The sequence below is a fragment of the Macrosteles quadrilineatus genome, unplaced genomic scaffold (genome assembly GCF_028750875.1).
Source record: "Macrosteles quadrilineatus isolate MER2022 unplaced genomic scaffold, UCM_ALF_1.0 Scaffold_24__1_contigs__length_1734639, whole genome shotgun sequence".
NCBI lineage: Eukaryota > Metazoa > Arthropoda > Insecta > Hemiptera > Cicadellidae > Macrosteles > Macrosteles quadrilineatus.
The window spans coordinates 400,848-422,576 of record NW_026542617.1 but is presented as its reverse complement, the minus strand read 5'-3'; the positions used below and the strand labels follow the sequence as shown (position 1 = coordinate 422,576).

The 21,729-nt window shown below is 35.0% G+C and overlaps 1 protein-coding gene across 3 annotated transcripts in view; it reads left to right on the top strand.

Annotated features, from left to right (window-relative positions):
- LOC129005581 (5'-AMP-activated protein kinase catalytic subunit alpha-2) overlaps positions 1-21,729 on the top strand; it is a 142,576-nt gene that overhangs the window by 67,499 nt on the left and 53,348 nt on the right. For all 3 annotated transcript variants that reach the window (XM_054434506.1, XM_054434504.1, XM_054434505.1), the window contains exon 5: positions 17,995-18,201. In XM_054434506.1, the coding sequence (XP_054290481.1) occupies positions 17,995-18,201 (207 nt within the window). The remainder of the gene's footprint in view (positions 1-17,994; positions 18,202-21,729) is intronic.

Here is a 21,729-nt window from a genome sequence, read left to right as displayed (position 1 = left end):
ATGCAGGAAGAAAATTTAATTTGATGGAATACAATCCTGATTTATTAGTTGCCGACCCTACATCTTTGAGTGGATTTAAGTATATAGATAATAGACCTTATATACCAGAAAACTATGTATTTAAAAGAATGGAAGATAATCTATTGATTGGGGCTAATGGTAATATATTTACAGTACAAGGAAAGAGTGATGTTATAAAAAATGAATGAAATTGCATACGAACTTCATAAGCCTGCAAGAAAGAATTTCATTAGAAGGTCTTTTAAAGTATTAGGTATAAACGAAACCTTACAAATAGATTTAATTGATATGCAAAACTATGCTAGAGAAAATTCTGGCAATAAATATATTTTAACTTTAATAGATACATTTTCTAAAAAAGCTTATGCTGCTCCGTTAAAGAATAAGACAGGGTTGGTGGTTACAGAAGCCATTAAAACCATTCTACCAAAGGGGGTTAAAAACATTCAATCTGACAATGGAAAAGAATTTTTTAATCAATATTTTAGCAAACTAATGAAAAACTTAAATATTAATCACTATCACACATTTTCTACAACTAAGGCTGCAATTGTGGAGAGGTTTCAGAGAACTTTAAGAATTGGTTATATAGGGAATTTAGTGCTCAGGGGAGTTATAAATGGTTGGATTTACTTCCAAAGTTAATTCGAAAATATAATAATAAGGTGCATAGATCTATAGGAATGAAGCCTAACCAAGTGAATATTAAGAATAGTAAATATGTGCATGAGAGGTTGACTTCTAAAGTAGTGCAAGTTAAGAAGCCAAGATATAAGGTGGGTGATAGCGTGAGAATTTCCAAGTATAAACATGTTTTTAGTAAAGGTTATACCCCAAATTGGACAGGTGAGCTATTTACAATAGCAGAAGTTAAGAATACAAAGCCTGTGACTTATATCTTGAAAGATGAAAATGGCAATATAATCAGGGGAGGCTTCTATACAGAGGAGTTGTTAAAGACCAAATATAAAGACATGTATTTAATAGAAAAGGTAATTAGGAGGAAGGGTGATTTATTGTATGTCAAATGGCTTGGGTTCCCAAGTAGTCAGAATTCATGGATTTCCACTAAGGATGTCCAAGGGAGCGCGCCGTGAGCTGGGAGCACGTGCAAACCTCGCACTGTCAAGTTGATGATTTTGAGAATATACTTGTGAATGCATGTGGATTTGAAATAGTAATGAAGTTATACAATGGTATTGAACATTTATATTGGGGTGTACAGGCGAAGATCAGGATTTTTGGATTTGGTGGCTAAAAAATGATCCCCATAAGAATAACATGGGAAAAACGTGCCTAAAGTGGGGTCATACCGGTAGTTCACCACTACTCATTCCAATAAACCTAGAAACTTCTTTAGCATCTTTAGGAGCAGGACAATCTCTAATTGCTTGCGTTCTATCTGGATCAATCGACATAGTATCCTTAGAGATTAAAAATCCTAAATACTTAATCTCCTTAAATACAAACTTTACTTTCTGTGGGTTGACAGTTAGATTGTGTTTACTAAGCCTAGACAAAACTTCGTCTAAGTGTTTGATATGTTCCTCATATGTTTTAGAAAACACAATGACATCATCTACAAAATTAATTACATAAAAGTACTGAATTCCATCAAAAACTTTGTTCAAATATGAACTCAATAAACCAGACCCTAAATGTAATCCATAAGGGATTCTGTTCCATTCATAGCTTGAGAAAGGTGTTGTGAATGCAGTTATATGCTTACTCTCTTCACACAACTTGATCTGATGAAAGCTATTACATAAATCAAGTACTGTAAAATACGTACAACCCTGTAAATACTGACATATCTGATTACAATCTCCAATAGGATAGTTGACTCTTTCTATTTTGTTATTTAACTGACTGTAGTTAATTACAAGTCTAAATTTCTCAGAATTAGGCTTTTTTACTAAGAAGGTAGGACTTGCAATTAACTACAGTCAGTTAAATAACACAACAAATTACAAATTTCCCCCCAAAAAACAAAATTTTGGCATTTCTTTACAAGTAACATTTCAAATTCAAACTCATATACCAAGAGATTAAATTACATATAAAAATAAATCAAAAAACTTTTACACCATAAGTAATACAATGTTAACAATAACAATGTGAACAATTGCTCATTCATCGCCAGACTTGGTTTAGGACACGGGATCATCCTTCAGTGTGCAGTCTTTACTCTTGGCGATAACAGAGATAAGCGGTCGAGATTAGGGAGAACTGGAACGGTCCTTGCAAACCCTGACCCAGGTCAACTTATTGGAAGTACATGCAACAAAATTCCAAACATTTTTTAATAATGAGGTCTAGTACTATAAATATAGATAACAGCTGCAAGACAAATCAGGATACCCAAATTTCTTGTTTTTTGTCAAAAGTTTGTAGTGAAAGAGTCGTGCGCGCATTGAGTTACGTTCTAGTGAAAAGTCTCGTAAAAAGTGAAGTAAGTGCAAGTGTGAGTTAAGTGTTAGTGAAGTGCAAAGTGTCAAAGTGCAGTGTAAAGTGTTGTGTAGTATTTGGATATCCATAACAAGGTATTACTCAATTTAAGCAGGTGATTGTTATCTTAAACCATTCATTGACCAAATAAAATCTCATTATCTCTCTTCAATGATCTTACTTTTTCTTGTTTTATTGCAAACCAACACTCTCACATCGTTACTTTAAAATGTTACAGTAAAATATTAAAACTTTGCACTGTAACGTAAAATAAAACACATTATTCAAAGCTCTAAATATAAATAATGAATTGCAGCTTTCTTGACAGCAAAATTACTCCATTAAACAAAATACAAACCCTTTGTTTTACTTTAACAAAACAAAATAACCATTTCAAAATATATAATCAGACACAAAGTCAATCATCAATTTCAATTAAAATTGATTACCATAATATTTTTTTATTACCATCATACTTACGACTTACACCTCTTGTCGTTTAGTATACATATTAAAAATCATTTTTCCCATTGGACATCATTCATAAATCCTTTTAACTTCAGGTTTATTACGGTTAAGCAATTATTTAACAACCTGTACCTAGAAAGGATTAGTTGCAACATTCTGAAAATACACATAAATGCTAGCATATAAAATCATGAATTTCATTTCTTAAGTCTAACAAGTTTGAATAAAAATCTTATACTAACATATTTACATATTTACAAACTCAGCTATACAATAACAGACATAGCTTTTGATCATTGATTTACTCATCCCTGCAAACTTCATTTCTTTAACTTCAACTGTGAAATATGACACCTCTTAACAATACTTAAATCATTGAGCTTTTGAACCAGACAAGTAACTTCGGTTATGAAGTATATTATTCTATACGGTCCATCAAACCTTAAAGCCATTTTCTGCATGAAGTTTTTACTTTTGTCACTTAAATGATAGGTTTTGACAAATACAATACTGCCCTTTTTAAAAGGATGTTGTGAATTCTTATCATTATACATTTCACGAGCAAGATTTTTATTTACAGACTTTTTAAGATTATCTACTACTTTTGTAAGCTTGGTAGCAATGTCATTAGATTTTATTTGTTTGTCATCAATCAAATCGTTTAACTTCCACATGTTAGTTAGTGTTAAATTAGGAGGCCTGTTGAACAGAATCTCAAAAGGTGTACAGTTTGTAGACTCATTAACAGCTGAATTAAGTGCTAATTGTATTTCAGAAAGATTTCTATCCCAACTACTCTGTCTGTCATGAAAATAGATTTGAAAAATTGATTTTAAATTTCTCAAATACCTTTCTGATTTGTTGCTCCTAGGTACATAAGGCGTAATTGTTTTTTGCAATATACCCTTATTAAATAAATAGTTTTTGATTTGATTACTAGTAAAATACTTAGCATTGTCCGTCACTATTTCCTTGCACAAAGAAAAGTTTTTGAAAACAACATTTTCTAATGCGTTTATAATAGTTGAGGATGTTGCATCTCTAATGGGTACAATCCACACATACTTACTGAAGTCATCAACCATTATTAGCACATTTTTATTCATTGCCTTACCCCTAACAAGTGGTCCGAACACATCAATGTACAACCTGTCCATTACACCTTTAGAGAAACTGGAGATCAATGGTCCATTGTAAACCTTCTGAGCTGGTTTACCTTGGTAACACATGTCACAATCTGCAACTCGTTGTCGTATTTCTTTAACCAAATTCGGTCTGTAAAAATACTGAGTAACTCGTTGAATAGTTTTTAAGCTACCCATGTGGCTTCCTGCTAAAGAGTTATGGAAATATTTAAACACCATGTCTATCAGAGTTTTAGGCAAATAAACTTTTGGTGAACTACAGTCCCTCTTTTTATACATTAAAACTCCTTTGTTTAAATAAAAACACAGTTTGTTTTCACCCTTTTCAATGCTCTCAATTATTTGTTTAAGTTCACAGTCTGCTTCTTGGTGCACTTTAAAGTCGGTATACGCTACTGGGAAGTCACTAATAGCATTTATTGACTTTATAATGCCTAAGTCTCGGATTGAGCTCTTATTACTCTCATTACGCTTATTTACAGGTTTCTTTAGCCTAGAATCATTATTTACAACACTACTAAACTCAACTTTCTCAGACTCATTGACAGTACTAAAGATTCTCGATAAATAATCTGCTATGGCGTTATCTTTACCCTTGATATGTTCTATAGTAAAAGGAAGACTAAGCATTACTTCACACCAACGCCCGATTTTTCCTAGTTTCCTAAAGTTTGACAATACCCATGCTAAAGCACTATTATCTGTTTTGAGAGTAAAAGGCTGAATTTCTAGATAAGATCTAAACTTATTTATCGCACACACAACCGATAAAGCTTCTTTCTCGTATACAGATAAACATCTCTCTGCATCATTAAACTTTTTTGAATAGTAAGCTATAGGTTTCATTTTATCACCAAAGTTTTGAAGCAAACAGGCTCCACAGGCTTTATCGCTTGCGTCACAATGTAGCGTGAAAGGCTTACTATAATCAGGTATACCTAATACAGGTGGATTTGCAACACTATCTTTAAGCTTATGAAAACTAGCATCACATTCGTCAGACCATATGAACTGTTTGTTTTTCTTTCTTAATTCATTAAGTGGACTTGCAATCTCAGAAAAGTTAGGTATAAAAGATGAAAAGTAAGATACCATTCCAATAAACCTAGAAACTTCTTTAGCATCTTTAGGAGCAGGACAATCTCTAATTGCTTGCGTTCTATCTGGATCAATCGACATAGTATCCTTAGAGATTAAAAATCCTAAATACTTAATCTCCTTAAATACAAACTTTACTTTCTGTGGGTTGACAGTTAGATTGTGTTTACTAAGCCTAGACAAAACTTCGTCTAAGTGTTTGATATGTTCCTCATATGTTTTAGAAAACACAATGACATCATCTACAAAATTAATTACACAAGAGTACTGAATTCCATCAAAAACTTTGTTCAAATATGAACTCAATAAACCAGACCCTAAATGTAATCCATAAGGGATTCTGTTCCATTCATAGCTTGAGAAAGGTGTTGTGAATGCAGTTATATGCTTACTCTCTTCACACAACTTGATCTGATGAAAGCTATTACATAAATCAAGTACTGTAAAATACGTACAACCTTGTAAATACTGACATATCTGATTACAATCGCCAATAGGATAGTTTACTCTTTCTATTTTGTTATTTAACTGACTGTAGTTAATTACAAGTCTAAATTTCTCAGAATTAGGCTTTTTTACTAAGAAGGTAGGACTTGCATAGGGAGATAGTGAAGGTCTTATTATGTTTTGGGAAAGTAGGTCATGTAGCGAGTCGCTACAATAGCGCAAGTCACGTGACGCGGATGCGCGCGCAGTCGGCCCGGGTAGGCTAGGCACGCGCAGCGAGCCAAGAGACCAGTAGTGTAGTGTCGAGCGCCTGGAGCTGTCCATCTAAACCGGATAAGTAACTGTAGCCTAAGATGTCTAGCTAATAGAAGTAGGGGTTGGGGAAGGGTGTAGGTTAGGGTAGATAGTAATTCAATTATGTAATTTATTAGGTTCTCGAAAGGTCGTGGTCTGGCAATTATTATCACTAATTTTGAATTCACATTTGCTAAGTCTAGTAACCTTTTTCACGAATTAGAATAAGTCCATATATATATATTTCTCTGTTCATTATATTATAATTAGATACATTATGAACATAAAAGCTGGCTGTGATAGGCAGCTAAGGTAATATTGTGCACTTTGACGAGTTAGATTAATTCTTGCAATAGAGTTTGGTTACGACAGGAAATGTGCGTGATTTGGTAGTGGTTAGAGGAAGATATATAGGGCCCAGGTATCTTCATTTACACTCATACTGCACCACATCATCACATATTGGTAGCAGAGCTTCAAGATCCGGCCAAAAATGCAATTTTAACAGAAATAGAATACATTAAAACGTGCCTCAGACCAGCCAAGTGCTTTGTTCAGACAGGAAATCGACAGGCTACAGGTCGGCACCACGTGGCGGCCTGGAACGCACGAGCATGCATAGCTAGGCACGTCATGAAATGTGAATCAATATCATTCAGTTTATTTTATTTTCAAAGGAAATTTAAAAATCAATTTTAATGTGAATTTTTTAATTTCAAAGTAGAATTAGGAGAACTTGGATATTTTTGATTAATATTTTACCAAACCAAGTTGATGAATATATTTAAATGCATTTATGTAATCACTCACGAGTTCGACATCAAGTCTGAAAGGCAGTAATTGAACTAAATATACCTCGACGACAGGCCGAATGAGTGTTTGATGAATATTTTTATTACGGAAAGCAAAATATTAGGAGTCAAAGTGCACATCGGTATAGTTGACAGGCCACGACCAACAAATCAAAATTTCAAAATTGGGGGGATTTTAAATTCATCTGTATGTCACCTCCCCAACCCCAAAAGGTCATAAATATCCCCAAAAAATTTTTATTTCATAATTTTTACAGCCAAAAGGGTACTGCAGTGAATTAATTAGTAATTAAAGTAGTATTTTAAAACGTAGTCTGACATATTTTAGTTGTAACTCATCACCTTAATTTAAGTTGTGTTTAGAATTTAAGTTGTCCAGCAAAGCTTTGATATTTGAGGTGGCTAGTGAAAGTTGAGAGTCCATGTCATTAATAGGCCAGACAGACTTAGAAGATAACTGGAATGTTAGATAACAGAAGTTCAAAGATAAAGCGACGATTTAAGGCCAGATTTGTTATTTCCAAGCAAACATACACGATTTAAATATACATTACACACAGTTATTACAGGCTCATCTTAAACAAAAATACAAATAAATATATAAAATAAATATAAAAACAGAAAAACATTTAAAACGTAAAAAAAATATATAATAATAATAAATGTAAAAAAAAAATGTACTACATAATTAAAAGAAAGCCAAGAGCCTGTGTACAACATTTGCTTGAGTAAATCGTCACTTCACAACATTTCAGTTAATTTAGGCCGTTAATTGACAATGTTGATTCCTTCTGAATCAAGCCAAAATCACAAGGTCAATTCATTGTTCACATCAACGAATTATTATCTTACATAAAATTTCATGTAATTTCGTACAACAATAACACAACAATCAGTACAGCAATAGATGTCAGACATAAAATGCATGACAGTTTTATATTTTACAGTTCACAAAATTTCATTCACTCGCAGCGACCTAGAACATGCAGGTCCGACACTACAACCAAACAAAAGAATTCCGACATACCGACATGCCATTACCCTGCTACACTCTTTCGACCACCTTGATACCGTAATATGATACAAATTCAAATACTCGGCGATTTGCTGACTAAACGTCTGGAATATTTTGTTAACCGAGAAGGTAGTAAATTAAAATTAGAATACAGTATGGGAATTTCAGGCGCAACAATTGGACAATTAAAGAAACAAATCAAAATCACAAATCCATATTTCAACAGTGAAATACCATTATTGTTATGGATAGGAACCAATGACATATTCAGCAATACATCAATAACAATGATGACACAGCAATATGTATCATTGCTCAGGGTAATCAGGAAGCGTTATCTAGGCACCAGGTTGATACTGTTAGGATTACCGTATTTCCCTAGGTCAGAATATACACCACACACAATAGATAAAATTACTCAATTCAACACATTTTTACACACATTGTCAAATCAAAATACCCAACCAATTTTTCTAACACATGTTTTAAATTCAAATAAATATTATTTACACATATATAGGCATTCAAATCGTAGGGATGACATACATTTGAACAATATAGGGAATCAGATCTTTGTCAAACATTTGACACACCAATTACAGTAAAATACAATCATAAGTCCAAATTCACACCATTTTTTAAATAATTTCTCTCTTTTTCTTATTAAATTACAATTTGCCCAGCCCAAACTCTTCCCACCTGTTTGGTAAAATAGTTGATATTAAAGAAGTTGTTAAGGATTGAATTTTTGTTTACTATTCAAATAAGAGTAGATCAAGGCAAGATGTCCAAGATTTACGAGTGGGAAACAAAACCCACGGGGGTATCATGGATACGAGAATTTGATGCGCAAAGCGCAATTCTACAGTGCGAGAAGTGGGGCTTAACCCCAGCCAAGACACTGGAAGAGAATAGGGTCATTTTAAAGAACGCGGTGACAACACAGGTGCCAAGTGTACCAGACACACCAAAACCCACAGAACAAAACACACCCATCTTAGCGGATCAGACGGCGGAAATGATTAGAATCACAGCCCAAGCCATAGGCAATTCAATCGCTCAAGCCTTATCACAAAACAAACCTGTAACACAATCAACACACACCCACACAAACCCGAGATTAGTTGACGATCTAGCGTCGAAAGCTCCCAATTGCGACGGCACTGACACAAGCAAATTGTTAGCCTTCTTGAAAACGGCCATTCAAATTGAGAAATTAAAGTTAGCCGACGACAAATCAATCACAATAGCATTGTTACACAAAACAGCAGGGCAATTAAGGGATATTTGGACCATGGCATTGCAGGAGAGCTGGGAAGTCAAAGGTAAAACAATTCCTACTATAATTAGTACCTTTCTGCCAGAAAGGGCAAAGCAACAGCTCCTGACGCAAACAGTTTATAGGGTGCAGGGTCAATTCGAGTCACTTTCAGATTTCATTATCCAGGTGAAAGAGTCAGCAGAAATCCTAATACCAACAGAATACGACCTACTGGAGGTAATATTGACAGGTATAAACGCGACAAATAGGGCTTGTCTTGCAGGGTTCCCGCCGCCGACCAAACTTGATGATTTAATAGCGCTTATCCCAAAATTAGAAGTTGTGAGACAGTTAGAAGAGGGTAGCAACTCGCAATCACGCCGATGGGAAACCAGAGCAGAAAATAATAGGCAATTCACACCTCAAAATAGGCAATTCACACCTCAAAATAGGCAATTCACACCTCAAAATAGGCAATTTACACTTCAACATAGGCAATACACACCACAATACATGCAACAGCCACATGGGCAACCAAGATTTCCACATCGACCACACATGCAGCCAAGTACATACTATAGGACACCAGTGCACAGCAGTGCATATCACGGCGCACCGAGGCAGGTCAATGACCCCAGACACTACCGTCCGCCCACCAACCCTACAGACCAACACACACCTACACACAATACACAGTTAAACTCCAGAGGAGGCCGATAATTGGCGCTCTCGCACCTCTGACACCTCACAGCGCCTATTCACACACACCAATCAACCAAAACACACACACACATAGCCATAAAAACAAAAATGCTCCAAAATTTCCTAAATTAAAAACATGTACAATACCAATTTTTTTCGGCGACATTGAAACAAATGCACTCATAGATACAGGTTCTACGACGTCAATTTGCTCACGATCCTTTTTTGATAGAATCAAAAATAATCACTTAATTACAAAATCAATCACTCCGATCAATCAATTCGCTATTTCAGCCTCAGGCGACAAGGTAATGTTCTCACACATGGCAAAGCTACACTTTAAAATTAGACACTTCTCTTGGACATTCAATTTCCTAATAGCACCTAAACTGCCAATAAACATTGTATTAGGGTTAGATTTCCTCACAAAAACAAAAGCAATCATAGACGTGGCGAATCACAATGTAACATTTCCATACGGTACAAGACCGGTCATGGCCATATTACACACAGACCAACACGATAGTAATCTACAAGAAGACAAAACTTACACCTTGGGCGATAATTTGACACCAAACCAGATATAACAAATACACAAATTATTACAGTCATTTCCAAACACAGTATCAAAAAGATTAGGGCAAACAAAATTGATACACTACGACATAAAATTAAAATCTCAGCAGGTTGTAAGGAGTAGGCCGTACCAATTCGCACCGCCAAAGCTCGAAGCATTACGAAAAAAAATCGACGACCTATTACAAAAGGGCGTGATAAGACCATCATCCTCCGAATACAGTAGTCCAGGATTTGTAGTCCCAAAAAAAGGAAACAAAACGCGATTTGTAGTCAATTACAAAAAGCTCAACGACTTGATTAACTTAGAGTCTACGCCAATGCCAACCGTCGAAACAGCATTTCAGTATCTAGGTCAAGCGAAGTGGTATACATTATTGGATTTGAACAGCGCATACATGCAAATACCGTTGACAGAACAAAGCAAAAAATACACAGCATTCATCGTCCCATTTGGGGAATTTGAGTTCAACGTGGTACCATTTGGATTAGCCACAGGATCACAGGTTTTGACAAGGTTAATAGATAAAATATTTGGAGACATAAAATACAAATACATTTTCAATTTTTTCGACGACTTGGTAATTTATTCAAATGGGTCATTTTCAGACCATCTCAATCAAATAAAGGAAGTAATAACTAGATTACAAAACGCAGGTCTCACGATCAACCCAGAAAAAATGACTGTAGCATCTAATCACATCGAATTCCTAGGCCACATTTTTCGCAACGGCACAGTTACATTTGACACACAAAAAATTAAACCAATTCTTAACTTCCCAACCCCCAAAAATGTCAAACAGATTTCTAGGCTAATCGGGATGACAGCGTATTACGCGAGATTCATACCGAATTTTTCACACATTTCGGCACCATTAAACAAACTCAAACGCAAAGATACACCATTTGAATGGGGCTCTGAACAGGAAACCGCATTGCAAAGTATTAAAAAGGCTCTAACGTCACAACCAGTTTTGAGACTCCCAGATTTCAATAAAAAATTCATCCTACAAACAGATGGTTCAGGCACAGGACTAGGAGCGCAATTAGCACAGGAACACGAAGGTAGTTTATTACCAATAGTCTACGCGTCGAGACCACTGAGCAAACACGAAGTAAACAAATCCACAGTCGAATTAGAATGCCTAGCAGTCGTGTTCGGATTGACAAAATTCCAACAATACCTCGAACACAGGGAGTTTACACTTCAAACAGATTGTTCAGCATTAACTTGGCTTCTAAATCATCCACGACAAGTAGGTAAAATTGCGCGATGGATAACATTCATTAACTCTTTCCAATTTCACTCAGAGCACATAAAAGGCAGTGATAATCCAGTCGCCGACTGTCTATCTAGGCTATACGAGGACGCCGACACACAACCAACAGTAGTAACACTAAACGAAGACACTAACACACATTCAGTAAACATTTTGATGAGAATCCCAGAGGCTTTCAAAAACATCGACGAACATCAAAGAGACGACCCCGCGTTGATCAAAATTATTAGGGACCCACATAGAAACCAGGCATATACAGTAAAGGACGGAGTGTTAATGCATTTAGCACCCGGCCAAAAGACACCACGAATAGTACTCCCCACGAAACTAATTGACATGATTTTTACATACTACCATTTAGCACCTACATCAGCACACCTAGGAATCAAGAAAACTATACATAAAATAAATCAATTTTTTTGGTCACCAAATTTAAACAAAATAATAGCCGACAAAGTCAGAACATGTCTCTCTTGCCAAAGATCCAAACAAGCTCCGAACACCAGGGTAGGCGAATTATCATCCGATCTAGCAACCAAACCATTCCAAAAAGTGTACATTGGCTACGTAGGCAAACTTCCTAGGACAAAGTCAGGCAACTCATACCTACTATCTGTGGTAGACGCATTTTCAAAGTTTGTAATTCTTTTACCAGCTAGAAACGCGACAGCTGCCACCACAACTACACTTCTCACAAAACACATATTCTCACACTACGGTTTCCCGCAATACTTAGTATCAGACAACGCACCATCTTTCAAATCGAAACAAATGAAGGAAATGTGTTTAAACTTCGGAATCAAACACATATTTACGTCACCGTACAACCCAAGCGCAAACAACGTAGAGAGAGTCAATAAAAATCTTAAAGTTGCTATGAGGATATATCACAATTCTGACAACCAAACATGGGATCAAAACATTCATTGGTTTCAAATAGCATTTAACTCCGCTCAACATGAAAGCACCGGTTCGACACCTGCAAGCTTATTTTTGGGGAGAGAAATTAACCATCCACTACAATTAGCCTGGGATTTAAATAAATTAATTGGGGAAGAATCTCAATCAACCACAGACAATCGCTGGCAACATGCACTTGATAACCTACGGAAGGCAAGAGAAAAACGCACACAATACTATAACAGCGGTCGTCAACCCAATCCTTACAAAGTAGGCGATTGGGTAATGTATAAAATGCACCCACAGTCCAAAGCAATAGACAACGTCAATTATAAACTCCAATACGCCTGGTCAAAACCGTGCGTGATTGACAGTTTCTCATCACCAGTGTCAGTAAAGCTAGTAAATCCCTCAACAGGTAAGATTGTGACAAAAGCCCACATTTCACAATTGAAACGATTTTTTCAGCCAATTTATTAAAAAAAACGTCGTCAAAGTGCACAATAGAACCTTAGCCTAGTTTAATTAGTTATAAGTAAAACATCTAGCAAGAAATCTCGAGTAACTTGACTGACTACAACAATACTTCACAAAAATACTGTACACAATACAACTCCGGCCCCGGCTGATAGGGTGTTGGGAGTTGAGTCTAAGCCGTACTTTCACAGAGGGTGCGGCTACACCTCTCGACGCACCGCTTGGCCGGAAAGCCGGAAGCGACAACACATGGCAAGTTGGCAGCGAAACACGTCATAGTGTTTGTACTTAATGTATGCATTTCAAGACCCCCGTAATCAACAACCTTTTCAATCCCCTTAAAACCTACAATCTGAGCAAACGACTAATTTTTTTTTAAGTAATTTTTTATTTTTAATTTGCTCAAATTGGCTATGACGGGAATCGTTCGCCATAACACATTCTTATGACAGATTGCAACTGTCATATGAATAGTGCAGCCGACAGCTTACTTATGACAACAAACACTCACTAACAGTACTGGACTGAAAAATGACAGCACATGAACGAGACAACTGACTACAGACCAAGCTAGACTTTAAACTATGGTAATTAGAACTAAGTAGAACTAAGTAGAATTAAGTAAAATTAAGTATTTCAGTGTTAATGTAAACAATTGAGTCACAAAGATAAATACGAGATAGCATAAAAAGTATTAAGTAAGCAAAGTCATCCATGTATATTAAAATAAGATATATGGTATTTAGGCGTAATACAATCGTTATCAAAGTAGATAACAGCGCACACTACAATCCATATGTTTGTAAATAACAAGCAGAATTCTGAGCGTAGAAGAAGAGTTTGTGTACTATATTTGTAAAGGGTAATTTAAATGTTTATTATGTGTTATACACTTTTGCATGCGTTAAAATAAAATACAAAAAATATATAAATATATTTATGTTGCTGAGTGACAGAGAAGAAATGGACTAGTAGGGAACAGACAATAGCAAGCGCCAGACACGAGATAACACCGTCGTTATCAGTACAAACATCTGTTCCATTCATACCTCTACTTCCGCCCTATATAAATAATCAAACCAAGCACCGATCAATCCTTCACATTGAAGGAACATATTAAAACAATATTTGTTTAAAAAATTAAGTTGTGCTAAGCCGTCGGTGGAATAAATAATTATTATTTAATACCTCTGTGCATAATTGTTGACAATTGGCACTAGAGGAGCTTCGAATGAATGTACACTTACAATAACACTATCATTCCTTACATCAACCAACAGACTTTCGAAACTCCATTCAACCACGAATAGCATCCAAACTGAAAGAGTGTATAATGTGTGTCACACTAGTTAATTAATTAATTATTAGTAAATCAACAGAAATTTAGTAATATATCTCCCAGTCAATCAAATCCATAGCATTTAAGTAGATAAACATTAGATTTTTTCCCTTTTATCCTCAGTAAATTAAATTTCTTTTTTATTAGGTAGAACAATTTCTTATTGTTAGTAAATTCATTTAGATCATAAGTATCAATAGTAAACTTAAGTAGAGTAGTCGCGATGAATTTTTACCGAATATCCAGGGAATATATCAGTGATAACAAAGACCAAAATAATTAAACATCAAACAAACAATCTCCAAATTCACATCTGAGTCATCATCAACCGCATATCAACTTCAAAACTCAACATCATTTATTCAACAGTAAGAGACGACCAGCGATATAATTAGCGCCCCGAACTTAGTAAGGGCTCAAGAGCTAATTACGAAACTACGTCACATCACATCACAACAGTATACCTTCAAGAACTTCAAAACATTGCTCCAGCTTCATTCTTCAATTACACAGCTTCATTCTTCCAACTACTCAACTTCAAGAAACTCATCAAACTTCAGCAACCTTCCATATTTACCAGCAATTACCAAACTTCAGTACATCCATCGAATTTCATCAACCTTCAGTATTTCGACAACATTCCCAAATTCATCATCATCAGCCATATATCCAGTTTCATCAGCAAACAGATCCTTCTCAACCCAACTTAATGAAATCTATCACTGATATACGCCCGCCCACATTTTTTTAGAGCAGGGTTAGATTAAGCAATCCCACCAAACATAGTTATAAGAAATTCATTCAAAACCAAAGTTACCTATAGTTTAGAAAAAAAAAATAGTTAATAGTTTATAAGCAAGACCGACACACATTATAACCTCAAATGAGCCAAACCAAAAGGAGTGCAGAAAACTGTTGGAACATTTCCACACCGACACCGATGTCACAACGACACAATCTCACGGCGAGCACAATTAAAAAAAAAAAAAAAAAAAAAAAAAAAAAAAAAATTCTTCGTCCTTCATCTTTCCCAAACCCCAAAATCACCCCAAAACAAGAAAAGAAAAGAAAAAAAAAACAACCCCACCGGGGGGAGGATGTAGCGAGTCGCTACAATAGCGCAAGTCACGTGACGCGGATGCCCGCGCAGTCGGCCCGGGTAGGCTAGGCACGCGCAGCGAGCCAAGAGACCAGTAGTGTAGTGTCGAGCGCCTGGAGCTGTCCATCTAAACCGGATAAGTAACTGTAGCCTAAGATGTCTAGCTAATAGAAGTAGGGGTTGGGGAAGGGTGTAGGTTAGGGTAGATAGTAGTAATTCAATTATGTAATTTATTAGGTTCTCGAAAGGTCGTGGTCTGGCAATTATTATCACTAATTTTGAATTCACATTTGCTAAGTCTAGTAACCTTTTTCACGAATTAGAATAAGTCCATATATATATATTTCTCTGTTCATTATATTATAATTAGATACATTATGAACATAAAAGCTGGCTGTGATAGGCAGCTAAGGTAATATTGTGCACTTTGACGAGTTAGATTAATTCTTGCAATAGAGTTGGGTTACGACAGGAAATGTGCGTGATTTGGTAGTGGTTAGAGGAAGATATATAGGGCCCAGGTATCTTCATTTACACTCATACTGCACCACATCATCACAGTCATCTAGGATTTCTTTCATGGCAATCATACGAGGAGGGGATAATGGATAAGTTTTCAGGGATACTGGTATATCATCTTTAAGCTTAAGCTTGAATTCAAAGTCTAAACCTTCTCCAATCTTGTTTGTAAATACGTTAGGATATTTAGCAATTAGCTTAGCTACATCCTCCTTAGCTTTATACAACCCTACTTGTACATTTTCATTGATATTACACACAACCTTTTTTTTTTAAGTTTCAGCATGACTTTAACAAAGTTTAGAAGTTCCCTAGCTTCGAGACCATCACAAGATTTTACATTTTTCAAGTGTCTCTCAACAGGATTGGGGAGTTTAGCGTGCACATTCAACTGTTCATTACAATGGGGCCTCTCATTAGCTTCATTAGAAATATTCAATTTAGACATTACATTCTGTTCAATTTCTTCGTCCTCGGCAAAAGAATCGCTTAATCTACGTTCTATCCTAGATTCAAGGTCTTTATCTACTTCAACTAAACCAAACATTGTTTCACATTCTGATAAGACTACTTCCAACTGCTGAATATCCTTCTTTTGTTCATCGTTAACTTTGAAACTAGATAACACAGTTAACCTTAGTTTGTAATGATTAATCTTGGCTTTACATCTCAAAGAATCTACTACCCTCTTCTCTTTTCCACATTCTTCTATTTTTAACTTTAACTCTTCTAAAGCTACTTTAATTGTCTTTATTTCATCGTTTATAACTACCTTTTTAGCTATATTATACGCACTTGGTTCAATATTTAATTTTAAAACAGAACGTAATCGCTTTCTTAGGTCTGCAACAGTTTGATTAGTTTCTAGTTTAACATTCCTAATTGTAAGTTCATATTCAAGTTCTGTTTTAACTAAAAGGTCCACGTGTGCACCCATTTTGGACACAAAATGCACTTAGTCCAGTTTATGCACTTTAAAACACATCTTCATTTGAAATAACTAGATAGACTAGATAGTAAGCAGAGTGGCGCATTTAATTTGTACCGTTTTACTTAAAATGTCTTTTAAACCAGTACAAATTTTGTTGTGTTCTTGGATTGTTGTATTCACACAGAAATTTAACTATGCAGGTTTTGGTTCTTGTAAATAATCAATAGTCTTTTAGATTTAATTCCCATTTATTGCATTTTTCCTCACTGGTAGTTGAACCCTAAAAACAAAAGATATTTTTAATTGCCTGAAGGGCCAAAGTAAATTCTTATATGAAGCTGAAAATTATTAAATAAAAAGAAAACCACTGCCTGCCTGCACCCTCCGTACTCACAACAATGAATAAAATAATATTGTAAAAATTAAAGCTAAAACTTACCCACAAAGGGGACTATGTGCACTAAGCAATTCACATTATACATAACTACTACACTGACCAAATAACTAGTACTGGTGGACCAAAATTTGTACTGGTTTAAAAGACATTTTAAGTAAAACGGTACAGATCGATAATCAGATAATCATTGCGCAACGTAGAATTGTGATAACTTTGTTTTAAATAACAACATATGGACACAGTTAGTCTTTGACATTGCCTAGCCATATGAATTATTTTTTTTTTAAACCCGCCCTTGAAAAAAGAAAAACGTATCTGTATTTGGATCCGAAGATCCGAATCCGAGGATCCGGATCCGGATCCGATTTTTTCAAGATCCAGATCCGGTACCGACATTTTCTTGGATCCGCCCATCACTATTAATTATATATATTTTGGCAGATTGAAGTATTATTTTACAAATTTAAGGTAACAGAGAAAACTTTAAAATAACTATACATATTTAAAATTTCCTATATTATTCTTATGGAGAAAAAGTAAATTGTTGCGTCATTCGTGTATAGTGTATAGGCTATATCCTACTATGTATACAAATGAATAACAAAATGTTGAATTAAATCAAACATAATGTTAAATTGGGAATACATCTGACATTACTAAGGAAATGATTGAGTAAAAATCCATTCAGGAAAATGGAAAATATATTAGTTTTGAAGATTGCTGTTGCAGAGACATGTAATCTCATGATGTGTCTGACTGTCCTAGGTTTGTCCAATATGATGATGGATGGGGAGTTTCTTCGCACATCTTGTGGGTCTCCAAACTACGCAGCTCCAGAGGTGATCTCTGGCAAGTTGTATGCTGGGCCTGAGGTAGATATCTGGTCTTGCGGGGTTATCCTCTATGCTTTACTGTGTGGAACTCTACCCTTCGATGACGAACACGTGCCTACACTTTTCAGGAAGATCAAGTGTGAGTGTAGTTTGTGCTAATTATCAGTACTTAATCCAAACTAATGTTGAGTTTTGATACACTCATATTCAACTCATGGTCTATAATAAGCTTATTATTATCTATTACAATATCAGACAAGTAATTGTTAGATTAGTTACCTCCAAGCTGTGATTTTACTTACATAAATATTAAGGTTACTGACCTGTCGTCAATCAATCCTATATTTTCCAGTTGATTACTAGTTTCGGTGTTTCAACCTCATTTTCAAAACCTTTTCCTGTCAAAAATGATTGAAATATAGCACTATGATTTGAATATATATCAGTAGTTTTAAATAAAGCACTTGTCGCTGTCAAAAAATATTTGACATAACATAGGCTACACACAAAAAAACGTTTAATTTAATTTACAAAATTTACAAATACTGTACCTTTCGGGCGGTCAAGGACGAAACTATAGTGCCCACGGACAAAGGTAGTCGGGCAGTCTGAACCTTCCTGGAGCAAAGACAAACTAAAATATCATGTTAAAAACATTCAAAAATTACCTGCTCAGTTGCCAAACAAGTAAGATTCAATGTTCAGATTGGCTTTATTTAGGCTATCTGTTATTTATTTTGTTGGTGATGTTAATATATTTATTAATGTTATCGTTATATAAATATTTAAATATGTATATTTATTGTTTTTGTTATATCTATATATACAGGGTGTCCCGGAACTCTCTACCAATATTTTAGGGCATTGCTCTTGGGTAAGAAACATAACTAAATATCATATTTAAACTGTCCGGAAGTGCTTAGTTACTCACACAGCCGCCATTTTGTTTTTTTTAATTATTAATTTTTTCTAGAGAATGGTTAAACATACGAAATGGAAACTTTGCACAAACATTTATGACAACTAGACAACGCTACAAAAAAATTATAAAGATTTTCAAATTAATAAAACAAAATGGCGGCCATATAAAATTTTCTTTCTTAAATAACTCAAAAACCATTGATTTTACAAAAATTTTAAATGGCATTTTGTTTTATGAATTTGAAAATCTTTATAATTTTTTTGTAGCGTTGTCTAGTTGTCATAAATGTTTGTGCAAAGTTTCCATTTCGTATGTTTAACCATTCTTTAGAAAAAAATTAATAACTAAAAAAAAACAAAATGGCGGCTGTGTGAGTAACTAAGGACTTCCGGACAATTTAAATATGATATATAGGTACGTTTCTTACCCAGGATCAATGCCCTAAAATATTGGTAGAGAGTTCCGGGACACCCTGTATATTATTGCTGGGCATATTTATTGTAAAAATGTATTTTTTTTTATGTACAATCGGCCTACTTGAGAGAAATGTGTTTATGTCTAGTCTATATAACTGGAGATGTCCGTTGGTATGTAAAATAAAATAAAATAAAATAAAACACATTTTTAGCGAATTTCCCATGTAGGGAATAAGTTATTACCGTAGGTCTCATGGTAAGACCTAGACCTGGGACCGATTTACTTTTTTGTTTTGTGGTCCCCAGAGGCCAAAAACACCCTCCATTTAAATTCATATATATATTAAAAGGGTACTAATGTTTTATAATGTTTTCAATTATTTATATAGTAGTAGCCCTAATCACAATCATACTTATTATATATATATATATATATATATATATATCCGTTGGCGCAATAACTTGCAAAAATGATCCGATTTTGATGAATCAGCATGATCGGACTATGGGATGGGGGTTATGGGGTAAAAATTAGTTTTTCCAATTTTTGATTCTAAGAACATAAAATTCCACAATTTCTTTCCAGACCATTTTGTAGAGCTTAAAAAAGAAAGAATTTTGTATACTGAAGCGTTTTTGTATGCCTAACGGTTACGGTGATAATTTCAAAACTTTAAATTAAAAATTCACATGTTATTCTTATGGAGAATAAATATACTGTAGTAGTTAGCTTGTTTTTGGATATATTTTGATCAAATTTGGTAATTTTGTTTATTTCATACTAACCTATCAAAATGTCAATAAAAAACACACCTCAATACCTTCCCTGTAGCAGCAAACCTAGGTACTCATCAAAATTAATGTTATTTAAATAGGAAATCTGACTATTTTCCAGGCGTATTTTAGTAGAAATCCAGCCAGGTAATTGGAAATTCACTTAGTCTGCAGGCTTGCTGCGGCGAAGGTATTTTTATATGCTGGGGATTGAATCAGTCCCTCTCGCACCAAATTGCTAACCACTAGGCTAGCACTATACTCAAGCATTTGCATTGTCATGTTTATTACAAGATCCCAACAATATAAATGCAGGTTTTGACGTCCACTATTGTCTGTTGGTGATCATCTATGGTAAACTAAGCCAATGAACTATTATGATCAATAGTTAAAATACTCATCATAAGATATGGTGGAACCTCATTAATATGGCACGAACGGGCGGCTGGTAGATCAGATTTAGGATAAAGGCCGGATCATAGAGAGACTATTTAATAGGGGTGGGCGAGTAGTGATTTTTTAATTCAAGTCGAGTCGAGTATTTAAGTAAAAACTCAAATATCGAGTTGAGTCGAGTAGTTGCGCGCAAAGTAGACTTAGCCCTAAATAGATAGTTTAAGTATACACCAAATCTTCAAAGTTATAAGTTAACTTATGGTTACAAATTATTAGTAGTAAGCTTAGGCCTGATAAAAAAAATGGCCTAGCCTAATTGTTGGCTGCAGCATTAAATTTAGGGGTGGGCGAGTAGTGAATTTTCAATTCGAGTCAAGTATTTCAGAAAAACTCTAGTGTCGAGTCGAGTAGCTATCTCTGGCTTATTTGCCAAACCCATTTTCTTTATTTTTCTCCCTGCGGTGTTGCCGTCTCCATGTATAATTAGTAATCTTGTATTTTCACTTGACACATTGTCTAGATTAATTTTAGTTTCTAAAGTGAGCGACATAGTTCTCCATGCCCTACAAACCTGTGCGTGACTTTCGATCAGGACATGTCGTGAAAGACTGAACTACGCTACTTCTGATGTGAGCAGGAGTATCCAATTCTACTGAGGGTTAGGAATCTGGGTACCCGCGCAAACCTTACTCGTATCAAAGTAAGGATAGAGGATATATGCACCGAGAGTTGTTATAAATGCTGGCAATTTTCAATTTTCGGTTGTATAATACTACACTTTTTATTAATGTATTAAGTAAAATCTTTGCAGTCCTTACCATTTACAATATGAAACTGTCTTCCTCAGAGGTGGCTTAAATAAGTAGGTATGCTCTTTTCAACTTATATAAAATTGATCCCCAACCGTATACAATCATACTTTATTCAGGGTTTGCAGTCAAAGTCATTTTATTGAGCCAGATTAACAAACATGTTGGCATTGGCAAAGTATTGGCAAAAACATTACATTTCTTTCCTTTTTTTAAATGAAATCAAAAATACAAAATAAAATATAATACACTATTATGTACATATGTTGTTTCACACAATCTTTTTCAATGTTTATCCAAAGCTGACCAAGAGTAACTAAACGGTCTACGGCATAAGATGCGTTCAACTG